This window comes from Patella vulgata, chromosome 9 (assembly GCF_932274485.2).
Source record: "Patella vulgata chromosome 9, xgPatVulg1.2, whole genome shotgun sequence".
Taxonomy (NCBI): domain Eukaryota; kingdom Metazoa; phylum Mollusca; class Gastropoda; family Patellidae; genus Patella; species Patella vulgata.
Genome location: NC_065887.2, coordinates 43,581,692 through 43,602,041, shown reverse-complemented (window position 1 = coordinate 43,602,041; position 20,350 = coordinate 43,581,692). Strand labels below are relative to the sequence as shown.

Sequence of the window (20,350 nt, the reverse complement as noted above, 5' to 3'; positions counted from 1 at the left end):
AGACTTGTACACGATAAGGGTTGCCTGCCTAATGTCATGGTTTGACTGCCTAACGTCATTGGTTGCCTGCCTATCGTCATAAATTGACTGCCTAATGCCATTGGTTGACTGCCTAATGTCGTGGGTTGGCTGCCTAACATCGTGGGTTGCCTGCCTAAGGTCGTGTAGCAAGTTGCCTGCCTAACGTCATGGGTTGACTGCCTAAGGTCATGGGTTGCCTGCCTAAGGTCATGGGGTTTCTCCACAAAACCCATACTTGTAAGAAGATTATGGAGATAAAGATAAACCTTAGGTGAATCTCAAGATGACCTCCCCCCTCTCTCTCTCTCTCTCTGTCTCTCTCTCTCATTGTGAAATATGTTGATGATGATGTGTGATTTATTTATTTTAGAATCTTATGATTTGTTTATTTCCACTAATCGTATTGAGAAGCCAGTGATGCGGATGTTAAAACTGAAACGATTGATCCACACTCTACCAGATCACCATTTTGAGACATTAAAATACATGGCTAACCATCTCAACAAGGTTGCTAGTTTCGGAAATATTAATAAGGTTAGTTTTGTTTATTAATGATTGGGGGATTGGATGGCCGAATGGTTAGCACGTGCGCGCTGTGTCATAAGGTCTGTCATTGAGTCAACTGGCGTGGTTTCGAATCCCCGGTTGTACGTGACAAGGAGTAGGGTTGCCTGTCCAACCTTGTGGGTTTTCTCTGAGTCCTCCGGTTTCCTCCCACTGCTAAAGACCCCTATGCTTAAGCGAATTATTGAATTAAAATTAAACCATATGTTAGTCCCGAAATGACCTAGTATGTGTCGAGTGGACGTTAAACCCCATTTCTCTCTCTCTTTTTATATGAATGATTATTTGGTTTAATTTTGAATAATATATAGATAAAAATCTCCCCAGAACAAACTTGACAACATAGTGTTAAAGATGCACTATGTAAGAGTTACATCTGCCTATTGCATGAAGACAGGTCTTTATTTTGGCTTATTAGACATATATTAACATGACAAGCCTAAAATCAACTCTCTAGACCATCGGATGGCTGAGATTTAAATGGATTAAAATACCCACAAGATTTAACAATAAAATGGACATTCGTATCTAAGTCTTGGTTGTCAAGTATCGTTGCTACGATGATAAACAATCTAAGCTTCATCTTCAAACAGTCACAACTTCACCCAGAATAAAGCAATTTCACTCAAATTATAAATATATTCATTTTTGAACTATTATAGCAAGATTAGTTTTATTCGAGGATGTGTTTTGGGTGCAAGCCCATTCTGTTTTGGGGTATATACAAACAATACATTACAGATTAATAATTCCTGTTCTGGCATTGTACAAATATAAACATACCATTGGTTAAAGATACATTATGGGAGATAAGATAAAGAGATGGCAGTTTTCGCTATAATAGTTAAAAACTAGATAATGTAAAGGTAATTTGCTGGAAATTTCAGTCAAATTGACCCACTATGAGCTGAGAAAGAAGCGGGTGAAATTTTTGTATAGTCTCGGTCATCATTACTAAAATCATTAATATAAACAGCATAGTCTCGATTATCCACTTTTTCTGATTTAAATATCAATGGCCGTTAAGCGGCATATAGGAATCTAATCCAGCCAACATCGAAGGCTAGCCTTGACATCGAGAGTTTATTATGGTCTGGATAAGTTAATTAATGTCTAATTGATAATTTCGATAACATTTCAGGCCTAAAAAAAGACTTGTAATAAGCAGATTTTGCTCTTGCATAATGCATGTTTAACATAAATTTGAAAATGATAATGAAAGAATATAAATTAAGTGCTTTTCCTAGCCGGGCCATTTATACTGCACAACTGACAAGTCAAAACCTGGCTGGAAACTTGCTGTACTCAATGGTCTCACAGTCCACTTAACACAAACTAGGTCATTTCGGGACTTAAATATGGAACATTGTTATTTTATAAATTCACTTGCTTGTAAGGAGTCTTTAAGCAGTGGAAGGGACCCGAGACAAGACCCACAAGGTTAGACAGACAGGCCTTACTCCTTGTTAAGTATAAAATTGGAAAGTGTTTTTCAGACATCAATAAGGATAATTCAATTTTTATTTTAGATGGATGCAAAGAATCTGGCTATCATGTTTGGTCCAACATTAATACGTAAATCTGATGATGATACGTTGTCAATGGTAACAGATATGTCGGATCAATGTCGTATCGTAGAAAGCATTATTTTACATGTAAGTTGCTCATTTCTAAATCTGGAAACTTTATATATTGTCCTATGTCTTTTGGAAAGTGGATTCGTTCACCAGTTGAATTAGAATGTTTAAGCTTGGTGTAGATGTTCATTAGTGGATTATCTTTACTGAGTTGCACATTTGTCATAAAATCCAGCAATATCAGTTCCATTTATGCAAGGAATATTCGACACAATGACATCACTTCAGTTATCAATGTAATAATTAAATTACAGAATTACAGAAATAACCCTTTATCAAGCCTTATTAAAATCCTGACAAAATTGGTTAATTTATCGGCAAGGAAAGATGTTAGAAACACATTTTGATATCAATATGATCATATTGATTCAATCTACTTGTTCATTGGAATCAAATATCATACTTTTATATGAATATTGAATATCACTTACTTCAAAAATAGATTTGTTTTGGAGGCTAAAAACACAGTTTTTGCTAAAATGGAGTTACTTCTGGTGATAATGAAAATGTTAAATTCATTTTATGAAATCATAAATGGTTTTAGGTAAAGCATGGTGAAAATTTTATGAAAAATCAAATAATAAACCCTTTTATCGACCAAAAGCCTTGAAAAGTGACTTATAGAAAATCTTCTATATCTTAGCAACTGATTAAGTTAGAAACTATTTTTATTGACATGTTCATTAAAATTAAAAGTTAAAATTGTCAGTACATAGTTAATAATTAAAAAAATATTGATGTCGATATTCGCGCTTATCGAACTGTAACTTCCTGTTTTTAGCTAATGGCCCCTCTAGAGGAAGCAATTTTTATCAGATTTAAGATTTTCAAAGCCGTTCAATGTATCTTAATGGCGATTAAGTTCGAATTTCGTGAAAATCGGGCCAAAACTGCCCAAGGAGATGGCCACTCACTGTATGCAAATAGTGTAAAAGTATGCCATACCAATGTGAACCCCGTCTTCATTAGCCCAGGTTAGGAGCAGAACAGTAGGACGTTAAACCCCATTTCATTTCATTTCCAATGTGAACTCTCTAGAGGTCAGAATTTTTAGCAGATTTTGATGAAACTTTAAAGATAGATTTATATCCCTAAGATCTGGGTTCTGTTTGTTACTCGCGCATATCAAACCATAAGTTCCTGGATTATGGCCCCTGTTTGTTCTCAGTGGGCGTATCTTATTATTTTGATTAATTATACAGTGTTTTTATATTTACAGTGTGATTGGTTCTTTAGTTCGTGGGATCAGGATGATCATGTACCTTTAGAAGAGAATATAGAAACATCTCCTCCTACAAGTTCAGCTGATACTAGTCGTGTTCTTAAAGATGATGATGGTATAAAAATACACATTCACTATAGAGTGTCGTGGAGGGTATTCAAAAATACACATTCACTATAGAGTGTGGGGGGTGTGTGTCAAAAATACACATTCACTATAGAGTGTGGGGGGGGGGGGGGGTGTCAAAAATACACATTCACTATAGAGTTTCGAGGAGGGAGGGTCAAAAATACACATTCACTATAGAGTGTCGGGGAGGGGGGGGGGTAAAAATACACATTCACTATAGAGTGTCGGGGAGGGGGGGTCAAAAATACACATTCACTATAGAGAATCGGGGAGGGGGTCAAAAATACACATTCACTATAGAGTGTCGGAGAGGGGGGTCAAAAATACACATTCACTATAGAGTGTCGGGGAGGGGGTCAAAAATACACATTCACTATAGAGTGTCAGGGAGGGGGTCAAAAATACACATTCACTATAGAGTTTCGGGGAGGGAGAGTGAAATTCAGTTGATTTTGTGCCTTAAACCTTATTTTTTCTTCTATTTTTTTTGTAGAAGAGCTCGATTCTCAAATCAACGCCAGAGAAATTGTGTCGTCAATAATAACTGCAGCAAACAGGAAGATGAAGTCGAAGGAGACGAGCAAAAGTTGCGATGAATTGGATATCTGTCCACCTGCTTATAGCGATCTGGACCTCAGCCGACGACAAGGTCCCCCGCCTCCTTACAGCCAATCACAGTCCAAGCTCTCGGGCATGAGCACGTCTGAGGAGTTCCTAGATCGCAAACCACCCCGAGGGACTGTTCCTGTATACCATCGTAAGCCCCCTCCACCTCCCCCGGCCTACGAGGATGAATGGAATACTGTGTTCCAGAAAATGGATGCCAACACCAGGAGAGGTTTGATGGGAGTTCAAGGTCGTCCCCACTATTCGGAGGACAGTTTGGCAGTTGAGGGTCATCCCCACTATCCCGAGGAGAATCTCGAGGTTGAGGGTCGTCCCCATTATTCAGAGGACAGTCTATTGGGTGAGAATGATGAAGTCCACTTGACCCACAACCTGAACTCCTCGTCGTCTAACAACTGGTCATTATCTCGCGACACGCTCGACAGATTGAAGAAAATCAAACAGGACACCAGTTTAATCATAGAACGAGAGGAGAAGAGGAGACAAGATTTGGAGAGAAGACGTCTCGAGCAACAACTGTACGAACGGGAATATCAGCGAACAAAAAAAGAGATGGAGCTCGAGGACGAGGGAGGCCTGGAAGATTTGTTTAATTTACGTTTCGCGGGGGGTGACTTTACCGGCAACCGGCAAGGAAACACTGGTAGTAGTCAAAATCAGGGGTACTTATTAGCACGCGCCCATCCCGTGAGATGTGGTTCTAATTCTGACCAGGACTCGAAGCCAGTAAGTCAAAAACAAAAAGAGGAGGACGAGAGAATGTTGTCGCAGCAGCAGCAGAAGCCAGATAGTGGTAAATATTTTGTTAGTATTGGTAATCGTGCCCGCCATAAAACTCATTCAAGTGCAATGCAAGGTAGTCTAGATTGTTTAGCTCAGTTTGTGCCCCGAGCTGGTTCATTAGAAAATATGTTAGATCATAATCATCACATGCATGGTAGAATATCAGATAAAACTCGTTACAGGAGATCCAGAGACTACGATCAAGACTACAATCAAGAAAGATCATCCAGTCACAGAAGACGTCATAACACCTTAAATCGTAACAGTACATACCGTCACGGATCTTTAGATTCGCTAATAGACTTGATAGATAAAAACGAAAATAGAAATTCCTGGGCCTCAACTGATTCCGAGGATGGATTAGATCTATTAACAGACTTAACAACAACATTCGATCAAAAACTACAAATACTCTCTAACCCAAAATATAAACTCAATGGTAGTTCTCGCAAAAGTCGCACCAATTCCAGCAGTGCAAGTGTTAGTACAACTAGTGACGTTCTTGATGACGATAAAGATTTAGAATTATCAAACTCGCCAGACATACCTCCCCCTATTAACGAACACACAAAACCACAACCTGTTATCTTGCCTCGATATCCCCAGAACCTCCTCATGTCGGCAGCCATGAGTCAAGATAACAAATTCCAAGATCCAAGCCTACATCGCTCTCATAAGCCAGAAACAAAAATAGGCATTGCTTCACGATTCGAACGGAACCCTCAAATTCCGACATGTGGCGCTGTGTCGAGTTCAACACCTTCAGGACCAATTAGTTTAGTTCAGTGGACATGCAGCAATCCTGCCACTGCTCCGTTTATAAGTAAGAAATGTGACAGTAAAGCGATGTGTAAGAATCCAGATTATATGTATAAAACGGATAAAAACGAGGCAATATCTGAAAAATATGGAGATTGTGCTATAAAACAGACTGAGAAAAATGACTCTAATTCAAAAAGTAAATCTGAATCTCCTACTCGGACTGAGAGAAAATCAAATGTCCGGGGTAAAAGAAGGCACACGGTAGGCGGAGTAGACGACTGGGACAATATGAAGGCTTTAATCCTAGCCACTAGCGGTAAAGATCAACTTAAAACTACGGCCTGGGAACAGTTACGCCCAGCTATCAAAGAAGATTTAACGCCGAGAAATCGTAATTTAAATTCCTGGCTGCGTCAAGAACGTCTTCGAGGAAGTACTCCAGACTTATCAACACTAGGCTCACTTGAAATCGCGGATAAATCATTTTATTTATAATTAATAATTTTTACTAATTATATTGTAATAATTATAATCTGTAGTATTGCTTGCAATCTCTCTTACTCCATACGTAAAATATATTCACTCTATTACTTTAATTACTAACACATTGAATTCTGGTCTGATTGTTATATAGTCATTCAGATGGGACGCAAAACTCATGTCCCATCTACACATTGCCGTTTTATATAAGAGTAGGCCATAGTGGCACTGTCCGGGGAAAATTTCCCTTGTCACTGTATGGCACACGATATGCTACATCAATGTTCATAGTTCATGTCTAAAATTAAAGGATATGGAGGCTTTTTGACGATTTCAGGTGACCTTATTCTGACCTCTGTTAACCCCAACTTTCGGACCGTATCCATGTCATCCACAGTGCAAAAATTCTTCTTTGGAATTCATGTGCTTTCCTATAGTGGCATCATCAGGATCAGTCTTAAAAAAAGCTCAATTATTTTAATCATAGCATTTCTACTGGCGTGTCCTTGGAGATTTAAATTTATTGCACCTGGTTTCAGTCTGTTATATATACCAAGAGTTTGTACAGTAAGAGAGGTTGTCACAGTCAATCATATTAAATAATTATCTAGTTATAAGCATGTACCTAACATCGGTTTTAACAAATAGAAAATGTAATATTCCACAATACTCAAAAACAATACAGTATTCATTCATATGTAAAACTAGCATTGGCTTATTTTATTGTTATATTCAGTACTTTGCCTGTTTTTCAACATTCAGAAATAATAATATTTTTTTTTGATTTAATGCAATAAAAGTGCTTAATATATATAGCTAAAACATTTTCTATAAATGATAATAATGTTACTTAGCTTAGAATTAATGTATAGTATCATATTATAATTATAGCATCAGGATATTGTAAGGTATTATATTATAGACAGATCGGCTATATAAATATGAGGATAAAATTAGGATAATTCTGCTCCTCCCAATCAAATTTACTCTTTCATAAAATAGGATTTGAACAACTGGCAACCAATTTATTTTTTTTAGCCTATTTTAATGTGGTCTCAATGATTTTATGCATGATTTAAATATAATTTTGCATGGAAAGAAACAAATTGTGTTTGACTTAACTTCATTTTTTTAATTTGAATGTATCGATCATCATTGACTATAACCAGTATTTGTGGTAAGTTTAAATATTAAGCTACTAATTATAAGTTTAAATATTAAGCTACTAATTATAAGTTTCATCAAACGTGTCAATCAAAGAAGATAACACTAAAACTGAGAAATATTGAACTGGAAATAACTTCTTCAGTTGTGCCCATTTTTTGTTTTGAATATTTCTGTGTGGTTCATTTCTGAAACCAAATAAAACAGTGTTTTATTTCGATCATAAATGTGAATTTGGGAAAATGAAAGAACAGAAAAAATAATTAGATTAGTGTGTGCTTGGAATACTAGTTTTATTTTGGATGTGTAGATAACAGAAAGCAAGTGACAAGTCTATGACAGGTGATTAATTGTACAACAAGTGTGGATTTATGAACATAATGTGGTTGGATTTCATCTAGGATGAATTCTTGGGGAGTTTTTATTGTTGGGGAGTGTTTATTGAATAACTGTGATTGAAAAGGATATGAACTTGTGCTACCGTTTAAAGATGTAAGATTTAGATAAAGAGCTGGACGTTCTTGCTACAATAGTTATATTAAAGATGCATTATGTAAGATTTAGATATAAAGAGCTGGTCGTTCTTGCTACAATAGTTCAAAACTAGATAATTCAAAATGGCTATATTGACAATTTCATTTTAATTACTTTATTTTGAGTGAAGTTATCAATGTTTGTAGTTTTGACAAGATGTGGCATTGATTGTATATTATCATAACAACGGCACTTGTTGAGATTTAACCTCGCTTCTCCTTATTTAAATTAAACCTTTAAATAACTGAAGTGTTCTAATCTACTTAAAATTGGAGCCATCCGATGGCCCAGAAAGTTGATTATATATGGGCTGGTCGTATTAATAAATTTTTAAATAATAGTTTATATAACATTTGAAGCCCAAAGAAACACATGCAATAGGCAGATTTAGCTCTTGCATAAAACTTTCTAACATTATTATAACTTGCTACTATTTTAAATATTATAAATTTATATCATGGCAATATGAAAATATCACTATTATATTTGAATATGAATAATTTTAATTATTTTTGATGTTTTTGAAGGTGAAACAGAATTCTGTAATATAAACAAATACCATAGTAATTCTTTAGAACAAACCATTTTTAATTTATTTTATTTGGAAACACATATTCAAATTCTTTCTCTAATTTATTCAGGGAAAAAAAACAAATTTATAATCCAAAACTTTTTGTTCCAAATATAAATGTTTTGAAATTTTAACAAAACATGAGACACAAGAATTGAGTGAAATGAAATGGGGTTTAAGGTCCTACTGTTTTGCTCTGAACTGGCCTAATGAAGACGGCAAGAATTGAGTGGATTAATTATTGATCAAGACCCCGAAAAATTACAAATCAAATAGGCTTGGCTTTAAAGTATATTATATAGACATTCTGTAATATAAACACAATTATTAACACATCAGTCTACAAGATATTGGTTTGGTTAATATAAAACTAGCAGGAATTCTAATAGGAGATATTGGTTTGGTTAATAAAGCAAGCAGGAATTCTAATAGGAAATATTGGTTTGGTTAATATAAAGCAAGCAGGAATTCTAACAGGAGATATTGGTTTGGTTAATATAAAGCTAGCAGGAATATTGGTTTGGTTGATATAATTACACAATTCTTACTTAGTTTTGTTTGTTGTAATGCTTAATTCTATTAAAACTATTATATTTTATTTTTCAAACCTTCTAGTAAATAATTTCATATGTAAATAGCTGTTATAAAGACATATATAGATATTAAAATGATTGTTTAGGCTTTTGAAATAATTTTGTTGACATTTTGTATGTAAAAAGAAATATAAAACTGATTGTACATAGTTGTGTAGATATTTTTAAATAATTCTGTGTATTAATGTTAATAATGTACAGTTAGCAGCACCAATAGCTGTGTGGCCAGCCATTTTATATATCTTATTACCAGGCCTTATCATTATTTCTTTAGTGGAAGAAAATATTGGAAATAAATAAAATATAAGCTTAATAATAAATTATAGATTTGTTCTTCCTTATATTGCATCAGTTGTCAATACAAGCCATTGATGAGTTATTGTTGACTGTTCAGTTCAGTTAATCCAATCTTATTATGTGATATTGCTGGGGGTTGGGGACACTACTAAGATGGTCACTATGACGTAAGTGCATTAGAATCCAGAAGCCCATTTCAAGCACAAAATATGTCTTGTTTAATGGTTTTGAGCTGAAGACATTAAGTAATATATTGTAACAACAAGAGGGCCTACGGCCCGGGTGTTTTTACAATATATTACGCAATGTCTTCAGCTCAAGACCATTAAACGACTTAAGATACAGACACTCCGCACATGCTTTTACAGTGAAATATGTCACTCGAGTCCAATATATCACTAGTATAAATAATGTACGATTGGCGTATGATTATTTGAAATAATGGTACGCCAACATCAAAGGGTGAGGTCACATCTGTATTTTAAAAACACATAACATACGGTCATTGTTATGAATAACCAAAGCACATTTAAATCTGGGGCAGGGGGTTGGGTGACCAAATGGTCTAAAGTGTGTGATTTAGATAATATCTCTCATTGAGTGCTGTCCTCCGGTTTCCCCCCATTGCTAAAGACCCCTATGTGCAAGCAAATTATTGAAATAAAATTAAACCATATGTTAGTCTTAAAATGACCTAGTTTGTGTCGAGTGGACGTTAAACCCCATTTCTCTCTCTCTCCCCTGTCATTGATTCAAGTGGAGGGGTTTCGATTTCCAGCTGTTCTTGACATGTAGGGTTGCCCGTCCAACCAAACTTGTGGGGGTTTCTTCCTACACACAATTTAAAATTGAACCGTAGTGTAATCCGGATATAACCTACTTTCTGTCGAGTGGACGTTAATCCCTGTATCGCTCTCTCTCAAATTGGTCGACGGACCCATGTTTCTGCCACAAATAGGTGCTTCCAAAGCCTTGTATGAAGTATTCGGGAAAGAGAAGTATCCGAACATAAAAGTAGATTGCCAAGAAACAAAGTGAAAACACAGGCCCTCAGACAGATGTAGCATGAAAACACAGGCCCTCAGACAGATGTAGCATGAAAACACAGCCAAGTGTGAAAACACAGGCCCTCAGATAGATGTAGCATTGAATGGGTCACAAGCTAACTGTACCAATAACTGAGCAAACTCAGCAAAATTCATAAATGTAATGAAATGCAATGGGGTTTAACATCCTACTTTTCTGCACGGACTGGGCTAATGGAAACGGCAAAATTGATAAAGATGTGATTTGAAATGGAATGGAACATAATCTATGACTGTGTGGTATATATATCTAATTATCTGGAACAGTTTATCACATACACTGCCCAATGATAATTCTATAACAAAATCCATAAGTCAAGTTTGTTTTCACAGAAACAAAAAAAAGTATTCAACATAGGCAGTTCTAATTAGAACAAGAGGTTGCCATGCATGATACGTACACACTTTGCATTAGAGATGGACAGAGAACTGGGAAAATCAATGGGGTCCATCCTCTCATTTCCCCCAATGCTTCACACCTAACTTTAAAAGATGTGTTACAAATTGTAGTAACCGGAGTACCCAGAGTAAACCCATGAGGTTGAGAAGGCGCCCCCTATTTCCAAGCCACATACGCTCACACCAGGGATCAAAACCACAACCACAAGCCAGAGGTGACCGGTCAGCTAGAGGTCAAAGCGTGACACTCTAGACCACCAGACCATCCCATCCCCCCTCCCCGCTGTAAGTGGTACCAGTCATAGACTTTTATATGAGGAACCCGATTTATTATGCTAAAAGAGAGACACAGGAGACATAAACTTAATTCATTTATAAAATTATAAATGGCCTGTCTCCATCTAATCTCCATGAGTTAATCTGGGCAAATAGCGAACATTACAATCCTCGTAAAACAAATCTACCTGAATATCAACGTAAAACAAATCTACCTGAATATCAACGTAAAACAAATCTACCTGAATATCAACGTAAAACAAATATTTCCTATAAATTTTCATGCCATCATCAATTAGAGAATTGAACAAATTAAGTGCAGACACAAACAAATTAATATCTCTAAATATTTTCAATTAGAAACTAATCACAGGATTCAACACCACCTAAAACTTGTTCGTTTGGATCCCACGTAAACCAAATCATTCATTGTAAACTGCGTCTCTCTTGCAGCAAACTTAACAGACGTATATTTCCGACAATCCATCCTGTCATGGAGTCAGAAAAGGGGGTGGGGGGATGGCCGAATGGTTAGCATATGCGCGCTGTATCATACGGTCTGTCATTGAGTCAACTGGTGGGGTTTCGATTCCCCTGTTGTACGTGACAAAGGGTAGGGTCGTCTGTCCAATTTCGTGGGTTTTCACCGGGTCCACCAGTTTCCTGCCACTACTAAAGACCCCTACATGCAAGCGAATTATTGAAATAAAATTGCACCGAATGTTAGTCCCGAAATGTTAGTTTGTGTCGAGTGGAGTTAAACCCCATTTCTCTTTTTCTCTCTCTGTTCCACAATCCCTCTTCAGATACAAATCCAGCTTATTGGCTTTAATCCACAGAGGGACAGGAAACCAACCAGTTAACGCTGTTTGGGCGTTCTTCGTGCCAAATATTTTATTTTCTTGTGACAAAATCGGACACATACGATCATCGAGGGGAATTCGGTTTCGATTATAAAAAGTCGAATTATATGATTTTCCAATCGGAACCAAGTCCCCCCTGAAAACATGAGTAGTAAATGTAGGGGAGAGCGGGGCACAGTAAGCCATGGGGCACAGTAAGCCAGGCTTTGTAATTTTTAACTGGGAAAATTCAATTGTGACATCACTGGGGAATTCCCCTATACAGCCCCCATTTGTCCTAAATTCAATAAATTCATGTAAGCTGATTAATATTTATCGGCCATTAACTGTTTTTCTGACGCAAAAGTGAATTTTTGGCGGACTGGTTAAACTGCTTGGCTACTCCAGATTTTGTTAGAGTCCACAAACTTGAAATCCCAGGTGAAGGAGATAGTATTTGACTCTCATTAGAAATATTTTGTTTCATAATACTATCACATGTCTTCCTGCCATTTTCGATTTTCTGACATGGTTGATGACGGGGCACAGTGGGGCACATTTCAGAGGGGCACACTGAGCATAAGCATTTCGAGTTTAGCTAAATCTCATCTGTCCATTTTAGACAGAATCTGGATATTTGAGCTGTTTTTAAGGAAATGTTGGTCCTATGTTATGAATCTTTACCGACTTACAAGTCATAGAAGTTTTTCACATAAAAGATTTTTTTTCTCCAGTTAAAGAATTTTTTATTCAATGTTAAGCTGTTTTTTTTTAAATTTTCAGCAGCATATCTGTGTTCAAGTCTTAAAACAAATTCATATTTTGAACTAAAAGTTTACTTTTTACAGTTGTTATGAGTTTCGGTGTGTTTATTATACATTTTTTTAAAAGAAACATACTTGATGGCCAACTGTGTCCCATTGTGTGACCCAGTGTACCCCACATACGGGGCACATTGGGTCAAAAAAAATTTTGGTTTTACAAGGATCTACACAAAAATGGTTTCAATTTATTAACTTCTTAACAGCACTGTTAAATCGAACATATGACTGGCTTCAACTGAGTGCATAGTTTGATTCAATGTAGGATTTCACTTCTAGTCAATTCACTTAAAAAAGAAATCATGCCCACTGTGCCCCGCTCTCCCCTACCTGTTTATCATGGACCAACTTGCCATGAACCAAAAAGTGGCAGAGTTTGGCACAAGTTTCCGGAGAAAAGGACTAAATGGGCTAGTCTTTTGAGAGATTTTTGTCTCCCACCTTTTGAAGAAAGCAGAGGACTATTAAAATGGGATCGTCTGTCCGTCACACTTTTTGGGACACAATAACTCTCTAATTGAGCTAGAATGTTCAACCTTGGTGTAGGTATTTTGTTATGTCAATGCCTTGATGGAGTTCAAAGATGAGCATTTTCTGCTTAGGGTAAGCAGAGATAAGCAATTTGATTGGTTGATGATTTGGGACACGATAACTTTAGTTCTAATTATGTGAGAGTGATGAAACTTGATGTATAGTTTCATTACATCAATACCTTGACTAAGTGCGATAATGAACATTTTCTGCTCAGGGTAAGCAGAGCGATAAGCAGTTTGATTGGTCGAGACTTTGGAACAAAATAACTCTCCTTCTAATTGAGGTAGAATGTTCAAACTTGGTGTAGGCATTCGAAGATGAGCAATTTCTGCTTAGGGTAAGCAGAGACAAGCAATCTGATTGGTTGATGCTTTGGGGCACGATAACCTAGGTTTTAATTAAAGATACATTATGCGAGAGCTAAATCTGCCTATTGCCGGTCTTTCTTTAGGCCTGAAAGGCGGGGAATAATTAAAAAATGTGTGAATGAATCAAATAACCCTTTATTTTAAAAAACAGATATATAATATATATTTATAATTCTAACTGGTCACATATATTAATTACGACTTTCTATATACATCTTATAAAAAATCTTTTCTCTCTAATTAAATCTACACAATGCTACAAAAAGCCAGAAAACAGCTCAATTTTAAATTATGCGACATTTTTAGCATGAATTTGAAAGACATTTTGTTTTTAATATCAACCTCTCACCTCTTAGATATTCCTGGATAAAACCTGGTAGAACTTCAATTAACTACCTCACTATCACAATAATTTGTAATAGATCTAATTTTAAGCATTCCGAGCATCATAAGACCCAAAGCTTATTTTTCTCAAACCTTTGGTTTGCCATTAGTCTGGCAATATCACATTTCGAAATAACACCCCCACCCTCACTCTCCAATTTACTTTAGCTGGGAAAGTACCCAACAACTCTGGTTTTCTGAAAAGACAAAAGCTGTAGGCCTACTGGTAAATAATTTTTGTTCTCATCAAAACAGTTTTATCAAACCTATTTTAATCTCAACAAAATAAAATAATTTTAATCTTTTACAATGCGTAGTAATTGAACTTATTTTTCTACGTAAAGTTCATATTCTCTTATATAAAAATAGGCCTTTACAAACCAGAGCCCTGTTTCTTGAAATCTTAAAGATAAAATCCAAATTTTAGTAGATACTTCAATTTTGATTGGTTAATCACTAAAATTAATCTAATATTATCCAATCAAATTACTAAAATTTGGATTTTATGTTAGTTAAAATTTTGTGAAACAGGCCCCTGTGATATAACTGTAATAAATTTGGTGGGGTACCGGGTAATCCTAACATTTAACTCAGATACCAAATTAATATTAGTTAAAATATTTGGATTACTGCATTTTAAGCCTAGCTTATGTCGCCCTATGACAAAATAAAACTGAGAACTGATGTCACTACGACTGAATTCATCCATGACTGGACGCAACCACAAGCAATCAGTTGATCATAGTCGCAGGCGCGCTCATGTCACCTGGCGTCAGTTGCAGAATCGCAGCCACAACTGATCACATAACTACCATGTGATAACCTTCAAAGTGACCTCATTCCACTTGTCCACCATGTTTGTTAACATGTGACTAAATTACCGAATATATTGGCTATCTCATCATAGCGCCAACTCAAGGTAGTCGTAGGTGAGCTCATGTCGCCTGTGACTAGGGACAACTAGCTGTCTCCAGTCATAGGAGACAAGTCGCCGATTTCGATTCGTCGTGAGTTTTGTCGCGTCGTAGGGCAACATAAGCTAGGTTTAACTTGTTGAGTATATTTCTCTGAGTATATTCCGTAACTACTAAAAGGGCATAATCACCTTCAACAAAATCCACAGTTGTAATTTTCAACAAGGGCCATACACCCAAAGAACAGAGTTATCTTTCCAAGTTCTATAATGTAGGATATTTTAATATATTAAATCTTATACGGTAGTCCAAGAACTTGATATTTTAATATATCAAATCTTATACAGTAGTCCAAACATTTGATATATTTTAATATATCAAATCTTATACGGTAGTCCAAACACTTGACAAGGAGTAGGGTCGCCTGTCCAACCTCGTGGGTTTTCTCCGGGTCCTCCTGTTTTCTCCCACTGCTAAAGACCCCTACGTGCAAGCAAATTATTGAAATAAAATTGAGCCATGTGTTCGTCCTGAAATGACCTAGTTTGTGTCGAGTGGACGTTAAACCCCATTTCTCTCTCTCTCCTTGTTGATGAGTCAATGGTGTCAACTTTACTGTGTAATACAGCAGATCAAAGAAATATTTGCCAGTTGATACAATGTAGTATATTTTAACTGATATATCAGATTTATGAGATATTACATAATCATTATCATATTAAAATTACTGCTTAATTTTATTCTATGTTAGTAAATTCTAAGATTAGTTTTAATTTAATAAAATAATTAATGATCACTGATTTGAAGAGTATATTTAATGATGAATCTCAAATATTTAAATAAAATCTAATCTGTGTTTCTATATCGTACTAATTATACATAGACAAAAATAATTGTATTATATCCTTAGTCAATTACATACATAATATATAATATCAAAAATTGTGTACCATTGAAAACAAAATTCCTCCTTTTCCTAAATTTTACATCTTTAAATTGATATGTCACTATATACCACTTTTAAATATTTTGTAGCTTAAGGTTTTGTTTTAGGTTTTTTTTTTTTTAGTTTTCACCCAGGTGAAAATTTTTTCAGCTAGGTGGAATCCTTTTCACCAAGGTGTAAACGTTTTCACCTAGGTGGGAACTCAGGTGTTAGTTGTACAATACTTATAAAACCAAAGACATGAATAATTGACAGTAAACAGGCTTACATCAACCAAGCTCTTCTCTCGAACCACCATGTTTGCACGCATGAAAACAAGGCCAGTTAGTAACACGTGCTTTATCGCCTAGGTGAAAAGGTTTCCACCGAAGTGAAAAGGTTTCCACCTAAGTGAAAAGGGTTCCACCGAAGTGAAAAGGTTTCCACCTAAGTGAAAAGGTTATCACCGAGGTGAAAAGGTTATCGCTGAGTGGTGAGAACTAAAAAAAACAAACCTAAAACTAAAAAACAAAATGAGGAATATGTGGAATTCATTTTGAGGACAATTTACAGGTTTGTTAAACATGTTATTTATTATATGAAATAAAAAAACAATGATAAATGTAGGGATTCAAGTTTGATTTGATAAACTTTTTACAGCAATAAAAACTTGGAATTTGTTTTTTTAAAGTAATATATAATTATTTACAAATTAGTAAAAAAAAGGTTAAAGATTTAAGTATAATCAGGTGATGTTTTACTGCTATCATGATTCTCAACAAATACAAAAATTATGAATAGAATAAAACTGATTCAATTTTATTTTTTAAACAACAAATGATTTTTAATGGAAGACAAGGAATACAACCGATTTAAATTCCATTTGTCACGGTCAACCAGACTCTCTAAACTGTCTCAATCAACCAGACTCTCCTAACTTTACTATTTGTCACAGTCAACCAGACATTTCCTATCCTCTGCTGAGTAATCTTAATGTATCAAAGTCTGAACTGGGTCTTTCTCAACAAGGGAGCCACAGCGGCTCAGTGAGTAAGAAGTTGGGTTGCTAACCTGGAGGGTCTATGTTCGATCCCGGTGTTGGCCAAGAAAGTTTATGTTGATTTTCCGGCATGGTTCCCCCTTGTCAGTGATGCAGGACAGAGGGCCTGGCAAGGGACAGTATATAGTCCTTTGGATGAGACAAAAAAATGAGGCCCCTGTGTATACATTAGCATGCATTTAAAAGAACCGTGGCAGTTGGAATTTGATACAAGAACAGACTGGACAAAATTTCCACTAATGACACACTGTAGTGCGTATGCCTGTATTCATTAGCTCAAATAGTTTTAATTGCATTTAGTAATTGACCTGGAAGTACACAGGTGACAGGAATAAAATTACTGTTTATTACTAAGTGACATTTCTAGTCATTATCAAGCGATGATAAATATACATGTTAAAAAAAACAAATATATTCCATATTTTATGATTGCTTGATAATGACTAGAGAAGCCTAGTCGAAACAATGTGCAGTAATAAACAGTTATTGAGATCTGTATAGTCATTAGCCCAGTCACAGCAGAAGGATGTTAAACACAATTTCATTTCATTTCTTTCTATTCAAAATTCTCTTTCCCAAAAATAGAACAAATTTTTAAGTGCTTTTACACATTTGATATTCTAATTTGATGTCATCAATTTCACTGGTTTGAGAGGACTGGTTTGAGAGGACTGGAATGAGAGGACTGGAATAAGAGGACTGGTTTGAGAGGACTGGCATGAGAGGACTGGTTTGATCGGTCACAGATTTAATCATTGTATAACAACTAGCACCTGTCTAAATGTAATCAATATAGATCTACCTGCATACTATCACTAGTTCATCAAACACAGGTATAATATTAATTATCTCCAAAAACTATTTAAACAGTTGAAACTTCAAATCAAAATATACATGAAGAATTCTTTTTTTTTTTTTTGGCTGTGATGGAAATGTACAACATTTAATTAGTTTCAACATATTTAATCATTTAAAAATATTTTGATTAGTATAAATATATGTGATAATTTATTTACAATTTAATCTTGGGAATGTATATGGAATTATTTACCGTTTGTTCATTTTCAAGATTATATATGATTATATATATTCCAATATCTCGTCTTCTTGTCTTTAACTTATTTTGTATTTTTTTTACCAGTACGAAGAACTTGTTCTTATTTACAATATAATAATAATATAGTTGGTTAGTGTTGTATATACGAATATATTGTATACTATTATACCACACTTGTATCAAATATACAAATATATTGTATACAATATACCACACTTGTGTCAAATATACATATTAGGTGGTACTTTTTTCATTCACATAATATTAACTCCTTATTAGGTAATACACATTAATTCAAAATATACATATTCATCATCAGTACTATATATATATATTCATAATATCTACCTTAATAGGTAATACACATACATATTCCTTACATATATCTTCTTCCTTATAACCTAATATACATCAATTCCAAATATACAATATATATATCTCTTCCTTATTAGGTTATATACATGATATATATATATATATATATATTAATCTATAGAATTGTACTAATAACTACTAGTTAAATATCAAATATATTGCATAATAAGTATTTTAAATTAAACATCAAATATACAGTTTTAGAAAATATCTGTATTCACAATTTTGTATATTTAAATCTAATCACACCATTTAATTCATACACAAAATGGTGTCCGACTTCTTTCTGATTTTGAGGCGGCATCACGTTCCGACAGATCCTAGAAGAGTACGAGCCTCACAGTTGACCGTCATTCCTTCTCAGTATAATGACTTGAACCATCATTCGTTCTCAGTGGAATGTCTTGAATTGCCATTCTTTTCAATATGACTTGACCATCATGCCTTCTGAGTATAATGACTTGAACCGTCATTCGTTCTTAGTATAATGACTAGATCTACCATTCCTTTGGAGTATTATGACTTGGATCATCATTCCTTCTCAGTGTGACAAAATCTACCATTCTTTCTGAGAATAATGACTTGAACCGTCATTACGTCTCAGTATAATGACTAGATCTACCATTCCTTCTCAGTATAATGACTTGGGTCATCATTCCTTCTCAGTATAATGAATCGGGCCATCATTCCTTCTCATGTTAATTTTACACAGCATTTCGTTGACGCCAAATGTCATTTAATGCTATCGTGAATATAGCCACGACAGAACTGAATCACACATTTATTTGATCTTCAGGGAGGTTACTATTTTGATTTACAATTCACAATTCCACAAATACCTGTGAATCAAGTTTACAATTCCACAAATACCTGTGAATCAAGTTTACAATTCCACAAATACCTGTGAGTGACAACACAAAAATAAAACTTGTTGTAGTTACAGGTGTCTTCTTATAACCAGCCATTGTTTCAAACTGTCGTCACATAAAACACTCTGTCAAAACACTTCCATAAAACACTTGTTTTTCAGCACCATAATTGAAAAGGCTTTTTTGTGCACTATTAACCAGTAAAATTCTATATTAGTAGACAAAGAAAATTCTTCATTTTGGAATCTGGAAATACAGAAATAAAGAATAAAGAATTAGAAAAGTATCACCTGAAAATTTTCTTTGTTCACTGCCTGACTCCATACTGGTCATAGCACAGTGAAAAATTCTATTCAATCCTGCAAACTTTGTGTTTAAGTTTTATAGCAGAGGGTAAATACAGAAACTTATTTCGTATATATGAGTACATTTTGTACGATTCATTCTGGTGGCCGTGTTGTGAATAATCAGCAGGCATGTATACTTACAGGAGTATATAAACAAGCTTGTATACTTACAGGAGTATAAAAACAAGCTTGTATACTTACAGGAGTATAAAAACAAGCTTGTATACTTACAGGAGTATATAAACAAGCTTGTATACTTACAGGAGTATAAAACAAGCTTGTATACTTACAGGAGTATATAAACAAGCTTGTATACTTACAGGAGTATAAAAACAAGCTTGTATACTTACAGGAGTATAAAACAAGCTTGTATACTTACAGGAGTATAAAAACAAGCTTGTATACTTACAGGAGTATAAAAACAAGCTTGTATACTTACAGGAGTATAAAAACAAGCTTGTATACTTACAGGAGTATAAAAACAAGCTTGTATACCTACAGGAGTATATAAACAAGCTTGTATACTTACAGGAGTATAAAAACAAGCTTGTATACTTACAGGAGTATATAAACAAGCTTGTATACTTACAGGAGTATAAAACAAGCATGTATACTTACAGGAGTATAAAAACAAGCTTGTATACCTACAGGAGTATATAAACCAGCATGTATACTTACAGGAGTATAAAACAAGCTTGTATACTTACAGG

At 35.0% G+C, this 20,350-nt stretch overlaps 1 protein-coding gene across 4 annotated transcripts in view; it reads right to left on the bottom strand.

Annotated features, from left to right (window-relative positions):
- Positions 1–13,824: 13,824 nt before the first annotated feature.
- The window catches only part of LOC126807746 (cordon-bleu protein-like 1), an 85,990-nt gene continuing 79,464 nt past the window's right edge, over positions 13,825–20,350 (bottom strand). For all 4 annotated transcript variants that reach the window (XM_056103172.1, XM_056103173.1, XM_056103171.1 and 1 more), the window contains one exon: positions 13,825–19,539. In XM_056103172.1, coding sequence (XP_055959147.1) covers positions 19,528–19,539 — 12 coding nt within the window. In that variant the 3' untranslated portion in view covers positions 13,825–19,527. The remainder of the gene's footprint in view (positions 19,540–20,350) is intronic.